Source organism: Cardiocondyla obscurior, linkage group LG02 (genome assembly GCF_019399895.1).
Source record: "Cardiocondyla obscurior isolate alpha-2009 linkage group LG02, Cobs3.1, whole genome shotgun sequence".
In the NCBI taxonomy this organism is placed as follows: Eukaryota; Metazoa; Arthropoda; class Insecta; order Hymenoptera; family Formicidae; genus Cardiocondyla; species Cardiocondyla obscurior.
In genome coordinates this window covers 13,195,283-13,207,700 of record NC_091865.1, presented here as the reverse complement: position 1 = coordinate 13,207,700, position 12,418 = coordinate 13,195,283, and the positions used below count along the sequence as shown (strand labels likewise).

Genomic DNA, 12,418 nt, shown 5'->3' with positions numbered 1-12,418 from the left:
CGAGATATTTCACATTTTCCGAAAAACTTTGATCGTTAATATCTCGGTCCACAGGCGTCGTAGGGGTCTGATCGAAAGCTCGTTTTGAAGGGCTTGAAAGCCCGCGTCGAACAAAAAAGAGCGCAATAGCCTAGCTCTTCTGGTTCGCGAGATATTTCACATTTTCCGAAAAACTTTGATCGTTAATATCTCGGTCCACAGGCGTCGTAGGGGTCTGATCGAAAGCTCGTTTTGAAGGGCTTGAAAGCCCGCGTCGAACAAAAAAGAGCGCAATAGCCTAGCTCTTCTGGTTCGCGAGATATTTCACATTTTCCGAAAAACTTTGATCGTTAATATCTCGGTCCACAGGCGTCGTAGGGGTCTGATCGAAAGCTCGTTTTGAAGGGCTTGAAAGCCCGCGTCGAACAAAAAAGAGCGCAATAGCCTAGCTCTTCTGGTTCGCGAGATATTTCACATTTTCCGAAAAACTTTGATCGTTAATATCTCGGTCCACAGGCGTCGTAGGGGTCTGATCGAAAGCTCGTTTTGAAGGGCTTGAAAGCCCGCGTCGAACAAAAAAGCGCAATAGCCTAGCCCTTCTGGTTCGCGAGATATTTCACATTTTCCGAAAACTTTGATCGTTAATATCTCGGTCCACAGGCGTCGTAGGGGTCTGATCGAAAGCTCGTTTTGAAGGGCTTGAAAGCCCGCGTCGAACAAAAAAAAGCGCAATAGCCTAGCCCTTCTGGTTCGCGAGATATTTCACATTTTCCGAAAAACTTTGATCGTTAATATCTCGGTCCACAGGCGTCGTAGGGGTCTGATCGAAAGCTCGTTTTGAAGGGCTTGAAAGCCCGCGTCGAACAAAAAAAAGCGCAATAGCCTAGCCCTTCTGGTTCGCGAGATATTTCAAATTTTCTAAAAGAAGGTGGCACGGTCAGTTCGTGCCACTTCCTCGATTTTATATGCACCTGATACAAATTCTAAAAGTATCAGGTGCATATAAAATTGAAGAGGTGGCACGAACTGACCGTGCCACTTTTTTTTTGAAAATTTGAAATATCTCGCGACCCAGAAGAGCTAGGCTATTTTGCACGTCAATTTACAACAATTTAATGCTATTTATTAAGTATATTTACAATATTTTATTAATCGAGTCGTTTCATGAATGTCAGTATTAATGCTGTGTTTCTATTGGTTCAAATTAATCGAATGACATTTTAAACTTGTTTTTTGCGTTATCTATAAGTTTTTATATTAAATCGTATTTTACAAGTTAGTTTACAACAATTTAATGCTATTTATTAATTATTCTTACAATATTTTATTAATCAAGTCGTTTCATGAATGTCAGTACTAATGCTGTGTTCCTATTGGTTGAAATTTATTGAGTGACATTTTGCACGTGTTTTTGGCGTTATTTAAAAGTTTTTATACTAAATCGTATTTTGCAAGTTAATTTACAACAATTAATGCTATTTATTAATTATTTTTACAATATTTTATTAATCGAATCGTTTCATGAATGTCAGTACTAATGCTGTGTTCCTATTGGTTGAAATTTATTGAGTGACATTTTGCACGTGTTTTAGGCGTTATTTATAAGTTTTTATACTAAATCGTATTTTGCAAGTTAATTTACAACAATTAATGCTATTTATTAATTATTTTTACAATATTTTATTAATTGAATCGTTTCATGAATGTCAGTACTAATGCTGTGTTCCTATTGGTTGAAATTTATTGAGTGACATTTTGCACGTGTTTTTGGCGTTATTTATAAGTATTTATACTAAATCGTATTTTGCAAGTTAGTTTACAACAATTAATGCTATTTATTAATTATTCTTACAATATTTTATTAATCAAGTCGTTTCATGAATGTCAGTACTAATGCTGTGTTCCTATTGGTTGAAATTAATCGAATGACATTTTACATTTTTTTGCGTTATTTATAAGTTTTTATACTAAATCGTATTTTGCAAGTTACAACAATTTAATGCTATTTATTAATTATTTTTACAATATTTTATTAATCGAATCGTTTCATGAATGTCAGTACTAATGCTGTGTTCCTATTGGTTGAAAATAATCGAGTGACATTTTGCACGTGTTTTTGGCGTTATTTATAAGTTTTTATACTAAATCGTATTTTGCAAGTTAATTTACAACAATTTAATAATATTTATTAAGTAATTTTACAATAGTTTATTGTTTGAATCGATTCATAATTGTCAGTATTAATGCTGTGTTCCTATTGGTTGAAATTAATCGATTGACATTTTACGTTTGTTTTTTGCGTTATTTATAAGTTTTTATACTTAATCGTATTTTGCTCGTTAATTTACAACAATTTAATGCTATTTATTAAGTATTTTTACATTATTTTATTAATCGAGTCGTTTCATGAATGCCAGTATTAATGCTGTGTCTCCATTGGTGAATATTTTACGCAAAATATTTTATGTTTATTTTATTCGTTTGTGGAAGAACAACTGTTTCCTCGAGTGTCCGGTTGGATTTTTTAACAAATTTAAACCGTCTTTTTTATTCCCACAAAGTGCCAAGACTGTGCATCAACGGAAACTAATTTTTATAAAAGTTTTAAAAGTGACAGGTATGTGTTATTGATTAAAGTTTAAAGTCAGAAAAACAAACATTTCTATTTGTTTTACAGGCTTTAAACTTTATAGGCAAAAGATACGTGACGGCAGCTAACCAACGAGACCATCCGGAGTTCCGGGGAAGCCGCAGAAGTCTCTCTGACCATTCCTGGTGCAAGAGAAAAATCCTCGTACCCAGTACTCCAGATAGCACTGACACTTTGCAGAGTGAATTCAGGTATGTCATGCATTAGAATTTAATTAAAATACTCTCCTCCATTGTGAGGGACCGATTTTAGATTACCCGAGAGCCTCAGTTAATTAAAAAGTGAGAAAATTGTCAAAATATAACTTTAACCTCAAAGTGTCACTTATGAGATTTTTAGTTTTAATTTAAAAATACTTCTGCTTTATTTACAGGTTTGGCGCTTTGGGGACGAAAGGTTCGCGACGAAAACTAACCAAGGAAACCGTCCGGAGACCCGGGGAAGCTGCAGAAGTTTCTCTGACCATTCCTGGTACAAGAGAAAATTCCTCGACTTACCCAGTACTCCAGATAGCACTAACACTTTGCAGAGTGAATTCAGGTATGTCATGCGTTAGAATTTAATTAGAGTACCCTCCTCTATCGTGAGGGACCGATTTTAGATTGCTCGAGAGCCTCAGTTAATTAAAAAGTGAGAAAATTGTCAAAATATAACTTTAACCTCAATGTGTCACTTATGAGATATTTAGTTTTAATTTAAAAATACTTGTGCTTTATTTACAGGTTTGGCGCTTTGGGGACGAAAGGTTCGCGACGAAAACTAACCAAGGAAACCGTCCGGAGACTCGGGGAAGCTGCAGAAATCCCTCTGACCATTTTTGGTACAAGAGAAAATTCCTCGACTTACCCAGTACTCCAGATAGCACTAACACTTTGCAGAGTGAATTCAGGTATGTCATGCGTTAGAATTTAATTAGAGCACCCTCCTCTATCGTGAGGGACCGATTATAGATTGTTTGAGAGCCTCAGTTAATTAAAAAGTGAGAAAATTGTCAAAATATAACTTTAACCTCAATGTGTCACTTATGAGATTTTTAGTTTTAATTTAAAAATACTTCTGCTTTATTTACAGGTTTGGCGCTTTGGGGACGAAAGGTTCGCGACGAAAACTAACCAAGGAAACCGTCCGGAGACCCGGGAAGCTGCAGAAGTCCCTCTGACCATTCCTGGTACAAGAGAAAATTCCTCGACTTACCCAGTACTCCAGATAGCACTAACACTTTGCAGAGTGAATTCAGGTATGTCATGCGTTAGAATTTAATTAGAGTACCCTCCTCTATCGTGAGGGACCGATTTTAGATTGCTCGAGAGCCTCAGTTAATTAAAAAGTGAGAAAATTGTCAAAATATAACTTTAACCTCAATGTGTCACTTATGAGATTTTTAGTTTTAATTTAAAAATACTTCTGCTTTATTTACAGGTTTGGCGCTTTGGGGACGAAAGGTTCGCGACGGAAACTAACCAAGGAAACCGTCCGGAGACCCGGGAAGCCGCAAAAGTCTCTCTGACCATTCCTGGTGCAAGAGAAAATTCCTCGACTTACCCAGTACTCCAGATAGCACTAACACTTTGCAGAGTGAATTCAGGTATGTCATGCGTTAGAATTTAATTAGAGTACCCTCCTCTATCGTGAGGGACCGATTTTAGATTGCTCGAGAGCCTCAGTTAATTAAAAAGTGAGAAAATTGTCAAAATATAACTTTAACCTCAATGTGTCACTTATGAGATTTTTAGTTTTAATTTAAAAATACTTCTGCTTTATTTACAGGTTTGGCGCTTTGGGGACGAAAGGTTCGCGACGGAAACTTACCAAGGAAACCGTCCGGAGACCCAAGGAAGCCGCAAAAGTCTTTCTGACCATTTCTGGTACAAGAGAAAATTCCTCGACTTACCCAGTACTCCAGATAGCACTAACACTTTGCAGAGTGAATTCAGGTATGTCATGCGTTAGAATTTAATTAGAGTACCCTCCTCTATCGTGAGGGACCGATTTTAGATTGCTCGAGAGCCTCAGTTAATTAAAAAGTGAGAAAATTGTCAAAATATAACTTTAACCTCAATGTGTCACTTATGAGATTTTTAGTTTTAATTTAAAAATACTTCTGCTTTATTTACAGGTTTGGCGCTTTGGGGACGAAAGGTTCGCGACGAAAACTAACCAAGGAAACCGTCCGGAGACCCGGGAAGCTGCAGAAGTCCCTCTGACCATTCCTGGTACAAGAGAAAATTCCTCGACTTACCCAGTACTCCAGATAGCACTAACACTTTGCAGAGTGAATTCAGGTATGTCATGCGTTAGAATTTAATTAGAGCACCCTCCTCTATCGTGAGGGACCGATTTTAGATTGCTCGAGAGCCTCAGTTAATTAAAAAGTGAGAAAATTGTCAAAATATAACTTTAACCTCAATGTGTCACTTATGAGATTTTTAGTTTTAATTTAAAAATACTTCTGCTTTATTTACAGGTTTGGCGCTTTGGGGACGAAAGGTTCGCGACGGAAACTAACCAAGGAAACCGTCCGGAGACCCGGGAAGCCGCAAAGTCTCTCTGACCATTCCTGGTGCAAGAGAAAATTCCTCGACTTACCCAGTACTCCAGATAGCACTAACACTTTGCAGAGTGAATTCAGGTATGTCATGCGTTAGAATTTAATTAGAGCACCCTCCTCTATCGTGAGGGACCGATTTTAGATTGCTCGAGAGCCTCAGTTAATTAAAAAGTGAGAAAATTGTCAAAATATAACTTTAACCTCAATGTGTCACTTATGAGATTTTTAGTTTTAATTTAAAAATACTTCTGCTTTATTTACAGGTTTGGCGCTTTGGGGACGAAAGGTTCGCGACGGAAACTAACCAAGGAAACCGTCCGGAGACCCGGGAAGCCGCAAAAGTCTCTCTGACCATTCCTGGTGCAAGAGAAAATTCCTCGACTTACCCAGTACTCCAGATAGCACTAACACTTTGCAGAGTGAATTCAGGTATGTCATGCGTTAGAATTTAATTAGAGTACCCTCCTCTATCGTGAGGGACCGATTTTAGATTGCTCGAGAGCCTCAGTTAATTAAAAAGTGAGAAAATTGTCAAAATATAACTTTAACCTCAATGTGTCACTTATGAGATTTTTAGTTTTAATTTATAAATACTTCTGCTTTATTTACAGGTTTGGCGCTTTGGGGACGAAAGGTTCGCGACGGAAACTTACCAAGGAAACCGTCCGGAGACCCGGGGAAGCCGCAAAAGTTTTTCTGACCATTTATGGTGCAAGAGAAAATTCCATTTGCTAGTTAGTTTACAACAATTAATGCTATTTATTAATAATTTTTACAATATTTTATTAATCGAATCGTTTCATGAATGTCAGTACTAATGCTGTGTTCCTATTGGTTGAAATTTATCGAATGACATTTTACATATTTTTTTTGCGTTATTTATAAATTTTTGTACTAAATTATATTTTGCACGTCAATTTACAACAATTTAATGATATTTATTTATTATTTTTACAATATTTTATTAATCGAATCGTTTCATGAATGTCAGTACTAATGCTGTGTTTCTATTGGTTGAAATTGATCGAATGACATTTTACACTTTTTTCTTGCGTTATTTATAAATTTTTGTATTAAATTATATTTTGCACGTCAATTTACAACAATTAATGTTATTTATTAATTATTTTTACAATATTTTATTAATCGAATCGTTTCATGAATGTCAGTACTAATGCTGTGTTCCTATTGGTTGAAATTTATTGAGTGACATTTTGCACGTGTTTTTGGCGTTATTTATAAGTTTTTATACTAAATCGTATTTTGCAAGTTAGTTTACAACAATTAATGCTATTTATTAATTATTTTTACAATATTTTATTAATCGAATCGTTTCATGAATGTCAGTACTAATGCTGTGTTTCTATTGGTTGAAATTGATCGAATGACATTTTACACTTTTTTCTTGCGTTATTTATAAATTTTTGTATTAAATTATATTTTGCACGTCAATTTACAACAATTTAATGATATTTATTAATTATTTTTACAATATTTTATTAATCGAATTGTTTCATGAATGTCAGTACTAATGCTGTGTTTCTATTGGTTGAAAATAATCGAGTGACATTTTGCACGTGTTTTTAGCGTTATTTATAAGTTTTTATACTAAATCGTATTTTGCAATTTAGTTTACCACAATTTAATGCTATTTATTAATTATTTTTACAATATTTTGTTAATCGAGTCGTTTCATGAATGTCAGTACTAATACTGTGTTCCTATTGGTTCAAATTAATCGAATGACATTTTACACTTCTTTTTTGCGTCATTTATAAGTTTCTAAACTGAATCGTATTTTACACGGTAATTTACAACAATTTAATGATATTTATTAAGTAATTTTACAATAGTTTATTGTTTGAATCGATTCATGAATGTCAGTATTAATGCTGTGTTCCTATTGGTTGAAATTAATCGATTGACATTTTACGTTTGTTTTTTGCGTTATTTATAAGTTTTTATACTTAATCGTATTTTGCTCGTTAATTTACAACAATTTAATGCTATTTATTAAGTATTTTTACATTATTTTATTAATCGAGTCGTTTCATGAATGCCAGTATTAATGCTGTGTCTCCATTGGTGAATATTTTACGCAAAATATTTTATGTTTATTTTTTTCGTTTGTGGAAGATCAACTGTTTCCTCGAGTGTCCGGTTGGATTTTTAACAAATTTAAACCGTCTTTTATTCCCACAAAGTGCCAAGACTGTGCATCAACCGAAACTAATTTTTATAAAAGTTTTAAAAGTGACAGGTATGTGTTATTGATTAAAGTTTAAAGTCAGAAAAACAAATATTTCTATTTGTTTTACAGGCTTTAAACTTTATAGGCAAAAGATACGTGACGGCAGCTAACCAACGAGACCATCCGGAGTTCCGGGGAAGCCGCAGAAGTCTCTCTGACCATTCCTGGAGCAAGAGAAAAATCTTCGACTTATTCAGTACTCCAGATAGCACTGACACTTTGCAGAGTGAATTCAGGTATGTCATGCGTTAGAATTTAATTAGAGCACCCTCCTCTATCGTGAGGGACAGATTTTAGATTGCTCGAGAGCCTCAGTTAATTAAAAAGTGAGAAAATTGTCAAAATATAACTTTAACCTCAATGTGTCACTTATGAGATTTTTAGTTTTAATTTAAAAATACTTGTGCTTTATTTACAGGTTTGGCGCTTTGGGGACGAAAGGTTCGCGACGGAAACTAACCAAGGAAACCGTCCGGAGACCCGGGGAAGCCGCAAAAGTCTCTCTGACCATTCCTGGTGCAAGAGAAAATTCCTCGACTTACCCAGTACTCCAGATAGCACTAACACTTTGCAGAGTGAATTCAGGAATGTTATGCGTTAGAATTTAATTAGAGCACCCTCCTCTGTCGTGAGGGACCGATTTTAGATTGCTCGAGAGCCTCAGTTAATTAAAAAGTGAGAAAATTGTCAAAATATAACTTTAACCTCAATGTGTCACTTATGAGATTTTTAGTTTTAATTTAAAAATACTTCTGCTTTATTTACACGTTTGGCGCTTTGGGGACGAAAGGTTCGCGACGCAAACTAACCAAGAAAACCGTTCGGAGACCTGGGAAAGCTGCAGAAGTCCCTCTGACCATTTTTGGTGCAAGAGAAAAATCCTCGACTTACCCAGTACTTCAGATAGCACTAACACATTGCAGAGTGAGTTCAGGCTTCTAAGTTAAATTTCAGACTAAAATTCGGTTTATTTAAGTGTTGTAGAGTGTTTTAACTACAATTGAATTTTTTTGTTAACTGTAAATAATTTTTTATTTCAGATTTTTGGTGATTGGTGTTCTGCGAGGGTCGCAGAAGTTTCACTGCATTTGAACAAGTTGTGAAAATAGTTCTGCGTTTTCCTTGAGTGCCCGGTTGGATTTTTTATTAAATTTAAACCTCCCTCTTGCTGCCCAAAAAGTTCCAAGGCTCTACATCGACGGGAACTATTTTTTATAAGTGTTTGAAAAGTGACAGGTATGTGTTTTAGGTTAATAGTAAAGTTACATCTAAATAAATTTTTTTCAGGCTTCTAAGTTAAATTTCAGATTAAAATTCGGTTTATTTAAGTTTTGTAGAGTGTTCTAAATACAATTGAATTATTCTGTTAACTGTAAATAATTTTTTATTTCAGATTCTTGGTGATTGGTGTTCTGCGAGGGTCGCAGAAGTTTCACTGCACTTGAACAAGTTGTGAAAATAGTTCTGCGTTTTCTTCGAGTGCCTGGTTGGATTTTTCATTAAATTTAAACCTCCCTCTTGCTGCCCAAAAAGTTCCAAGGCTCTACATCGACGGGAACTATTTTTTATAAGTGTTTGAAAAGTGACAGGTATGTGTTTTAGATTAATAGTAAAGTTACATCTAAATAAATTTTTTTCAGGCTTCTAAGTTAAATTTCAGACTAAAATTCGGTTTATTTAAGTGTTGTAAAGTGTTTTAAATACAATTGAATTTTTTTGTTAACTGTAAATAATTTTTTATTTCAGATTCTTGGTGATTGGTGTTCTGCGAGGGTCGCAGAAGTTTTACTGCATTTGAACAAGTTGTGAAAATAGTTCTGCGTTTTCCTCGAGTGTCCGGTTGGATTTTTTATTAAATTTAAACCTCCCTCTTGTTGCCCAAACAGTTCCAAGGCTCTACATCAAGGGGAACTATTTTTTATAAGTGTTTGAAAAGTGACAGGTATGTGTTTTAGGTTAATAGTAAAGTTACATCTAAATAAATTTTTTTCAGGCTTCTAAGTTAAATTTCAGACTAAAATTCGGTTTATTTAAGTGTTGTAGAGTGTTTTAAATACAATTGAATTATTTTGTTAACTGTAAATAATTTTTTATTTCAGATTCTTGGTGATTGGTGTTCTGCGAGGGTCACAGAAGTTTCACTGCACTTGAACAAGTTGTGAAAATAGTTCTGCGTATTCCTCGAGTGCCCGGTTGGATTTTTCATTAAATTTAAACCTCCCTCTTGCTGCCCAAACAGTTCCAAGTTTCTACATCAATGGGAACTATTTTTTATAAGTGTTTGAAAAGTGACAGGTATGTGTTATTGATTAATGTTTAAAGTCAGAAAAACAAATATTTCTATTTGTTTTACAGGCTTTAAACTTTATAGGCAAAAGATACGCGACGACAGCTAACCAACGAGACCATCCGGAGCTCCGGGGAAGCCGCAGAAGTCTTTCTGACCATTCCTGGTGCAAGAGAAAAATCTTCGACTTACCCAGTACTCCAGATAGCACTGACACTTTGCAGAGTGAATTCAGGTATGTCATGCGTTAGAATTTAATTAGAGTACCCTCCTCTATCGTGAGGGACCGATTTTAGATTGCTTGAGAGCCTCAGTTAATTAAAAAGTGAGAAAATTGTCAAAATATAACTTTAACCTCAATGTGTCACTTATGAGATTTTTAGTTTTAATTTAAAAATACTTCTGCTTTATTTACAGGTTTGGCGCTTTGGGGACGAAAGGTTCGCGACGGAAACTAACTAAGGAAACCGTCCGGAGACCCGGGGAAGCCGCAAAAGTCTCTCTGACCATTCCTGGTGCAAGAGAAAATTCCTCGACTTACCCAGTACTCCAGATAGCACTAACACTTTGCAGAGTGAATTCAGGTATGTCATGCGTTAGAATTCAATTAGAGCACCCTCCTCTATTGTGAGGGACCGATTTTAGATTGCTCGAGAGTTTCAGTTAATTAAAAAGTGAGAAAATTGTCAAAATATAACTTTAACCTCAATGTGTCACTTATGAGATTTTTAGTTTTAATTTAAAAATACTTCTGCTTTATTTACAGGTTTGGCGTTTTGGGGACAAAAGGTTCGCGACGGAAACTAACCAAGGAAACCGTCCGGTGACTCGGGGAAGCCGCAGAAGTCTCTTTGATTATTCCTGGTGCAAGAGAAAAATTCTTGACTTACCCAGTACTCCAGATAGCACTAACACTTTGCAGAGTGAATTCAGGTATGTCATGCGTTAGAATTTAATTGGAATACCCTCCTCTATCGTGAGGGACCGATTTTAGATTGCCCGAGAGCCTCAGTTAATTAAAAAGTGAGAAAATAGTCAAAATATAACTTTAACTTGAAAGTGTCACTTATGAGATTTTTAGTTTGAATTTAAAAATACTTCTGCTTTATTTACAGGTTTGGCGCTTTGGGGACGAAAGGTTCGCGACGGAAACTAACCAAGGAAATTGTCCGATGACTCGGGGAAGCCGCAGAAGTCTCTTTGATCATTCCTGGTGCAAGAGAAAAATCCTCGACTTACCTAGTACTCCAGATAGCACTAACACTTTGCAGAGTGAATTCAGGTATGTCATGCGTTAGAATTTAATTGGAATACCCTCCTCTATCGTGAGGGACCGATTTTAGATTGCCCGAAAGCCTCAGTTAATTAAAATGTGAGAAAATAGTCAAAATATAACTTTAACTTGAAAGTGTCACTTATGAGATTTTTAGTTTTAATTTAAAAATACTTCTGCTTTATTTATAGGTTTGGCGCTTTGGGGACGAAAGGTTCGCGACGGAAGCTAACCAAGGAAACCGTCCGGAGTCCCGGGGAAGCTGCAGATGTCCCTCTGACCATTCCTGGTGCAAGAGAAAAATCCTCGACTTACCCAATACTCCAGACAGCACTAACACTTTGCAGAGTGAGTTCAGGCTTCTAAGTTAAATTTCAGACTAAAATTCGGTTTATTTAAGTGTAGTAGAGTGTTCTAAATACAATTGAATTATTCTGTTAACTGTAAATAATTTTTTATTTCAGATTTTTGGTGATTGGAGTGCTGCGAGGGTCACAGAAGTTTTACTGCACTTGTACAGCTTGTGAATTGAGTTCTGCTGCTTCCTCGGCGGTCCAGTTGGATTTTTTTAACAAATTTGACTTTTCTTTTTTATTCCCACAAAGTGCCAAGACTGTGCATTAACGGGATATATTTTTTATAAGAGTTTGAATAGTGACAGGTATGTGTTATAGTTTAGAAGTAGTGTTACTTTTAATTAAATTATTTTTAGGTTTTTAAGTTAAATTTCTGATATAAATTCAGTTTATTTAAGTGTATAAGAGTGCTCTCGTTACATTTCAATAAGGTTTGTAACTCTCAAATATATATTTCAGTTATTTTGTGATTGGAGTACCTGGAAGGCCGCAAAATTTTTACTGTTATCTATATTTGGTGAGGGGGATTTTTGCTGCTTTCTCAAGGGTCTTGTTAGCATTCCATTACAGTTTCTTCATTCTACTTTTGCCCTACAAAGTCTGAAGCTAGTAAGTCTACGGAAAATATTAATAATTAACTTATAAAAAGTGACATGTATGTTTTATAAATTAAAATAAAAATCTTATAAAGTCTATGATTTTGAATGTTCTAAGTTAATTTTTTGACTGTAATTCGATTTTATTAAAGCTAGTAGAGTGTCCACGTTTTATTTAAATAATTATTTTAATTTTAAAATACATCGATAGAGGTTAGAAAGATCGATGTATTTGCGGCGACGTTAGCGCTGGGAGCATTTGGTAGACGGAGAATCTTGGAACTACCAAAATCGATGCTGATATATATATGTCATCATCGATTTTGGTAGTTTTGAAAAATTCCGCCTACCAAACGCTCCCGGCGCTACCGTCGCGAATACATCGATCTTTCTAACCTTTTTCGATGTATTTGCGGCGACGTTAGCGCCGGGAGCATTTGGTAGACGGATATTTGCGGAACTACCAAAATCGATATTG

General features: G+C 35.4%; 2 protein-coding genes and 1 long non-coding RNA gene across 7 annotated transcripts; all 3 read left to right on the top strand.

The window, feature by feature from the left end:
* The first annotated feature begins 2,217 nt into the window (after positions 1 to 2,217).
* On the top strand, positions 2,218 to 3,768 carry LOC139111860 (uncharacterized). Of its 3 annotated transcripts, XR_011547290.1 has the most exons (5): positions 2,218 to 2,596; positions 2,673 to 2,820; positions 3,003 to 3,169; positions 3,352 to 3,518; positions 3,701 to 3,768. XR_011547290.1 is itself a non-coding variant. In XM_070672425.1 (4 exons), exons 1-4 carry the CDS (start codon positions 2,386 to 2,388, stop codon positions 3,390 to 3,392), a joined length of 567 nt encoding a protein of 188 aa, XP_070528526.1. In that variant the 5' UTR covers positions 2,218 to 2,385; the 3' UTR covers positions 3,393 to 3,556. The 3 variants fall into 3 exon arrangements, 1 of the variants encoding a protein (XP_070528526.1); XM_070672425.1 differs by lacking the exon at positions 3,701 to 3,768 and having other exon boundaries at positions 3,352 to 3,556; XR_011547295.1 differs by lacking the exons at positions 3,352 to 3,518; positions 3,701 to 3,768 and having other exon boundaries at positions 2,657 to 3,304.
* Positions 3,769 to 5,503: 1,735 nt separating this feature from the next.
* On the top strand, positions 5,504 to 7,649 carry LOC139111856 (uncharacterized). Its single transcript, XR_011547288.1, has 3 exons — positions 5,504 to 5,606; positions 5,789 to 5,911; positions 7,498 to 7,649. It is a non-coding gene; the product is annotated as an uncharacterized lncRNA (long non-coding RNA).
* Positions 7,650 to 7,691: 42 nt separating this feature from the next.
* On the top strand, positions 7,692 to 12,039 carry LOC139111843 (uncharacterized). 3 transcript variants are annotated; one of them, XR_011547287.1, is made up of 7 exons: positions 7,692 to 8,103; positions 8,219 to 8,352; positions 8,469 to 8,664; positions 8,822 to 9,017; positions 9,175 to 9,370; positions 9,528 to 9,723; positions 9,784 to 10,007. XR_011547287.1 is itself a non-coding variant. In XM_070672402.1 (4 exons), exons 2-4 carry the CDS (start codon positions 10,888 to 10,890, stop codon positions 11,513 to 11,515), a joined length of 330 nt encoding a protein of 109 aa, XP_070528503.1. In that variant the 5' UTR covers positions 10,507 to 10,648; positions 10,831 to 10,887; the 3' UTR covers positions 11,516 to 12,039. The 3 variants fall into 3 exon arrangements, 1 of the variants encoding a protein (XP_070528503.1); XR_011547285.1 differs by lacking the exons at positions 7,692 to 8,103; positions 8,219 to 8,352; positions 8,469 to 8,664; ... (2 more) ...; positions 9,528 to 9,723; positions 9,784 to 10,007 and adding exons at positions 10,507 to 10,648; positions 10,831 to 10,997; positions 11,180 to 11,336; positions 11,453 to 11,649; positions 11,804 to 12,039; XM_070672402.1 differs by lacking the exons at positions 7,692 to 8,103; positions 8,219 to 8,352; positions 8,469 to 8,664; ... (2 more) ...; positions 9,528 to 9,723; positions 9,784 to 10,007 and adding exons at positions 10,507 to 10,648; positions 10,831 to 10,997; positions 11,180 to 11,336; positions 11,453 to 12,039.
* Positions 12,040 to 12,418: the final 379 nt, after the last annotated feature.

Bases quoted from the DNA above. Each gene is read 5' to 3' on its own strand.
- LOC139111860 (XM_070672425.1), top strand. From the start codon at position 2,386: ATGAATGCCAGTATTAATGCTGTGTCTCCATTGGTGAATATTTTACGC. The intron at 2,821-3,002 runs GTATGTCATGCA...CTTTATTTACAG, and splicing joins ACTTTGCAGAGTGAATTCAG to GTTTGGCGCTTTGGGGACGA. The intron at 3,170-3,351 runs GTATGTCATGCG...CTTTATTTACAG, and splicing joins ACTTTGCAGAGTGAATTCAG to GTTTGGCGCTTTGGGGACGA.
- LOC139111843 (XM_070672402.1), top strand. From the start codon at position 10,888: ATGACTCGGGGAAGCCGCAGAAGTCTCTTTGATCATTCCTGGTGCAAG. The intron at 10,998-11,179 runs GTATGTCATGCG...CTTTATTTATAG, and splicing joins ACTTTGCAGAGTGAATTCAG to GTTTGGCGCTTTGGGGACGA. The intron at 11,337-11,452 runs GTGAGTTCAGGC...TTTTTATTTCAG, and splicing joins CAGCACTAACACTTTGCAGA to ATTTTTGGTGATTGGAGTGC.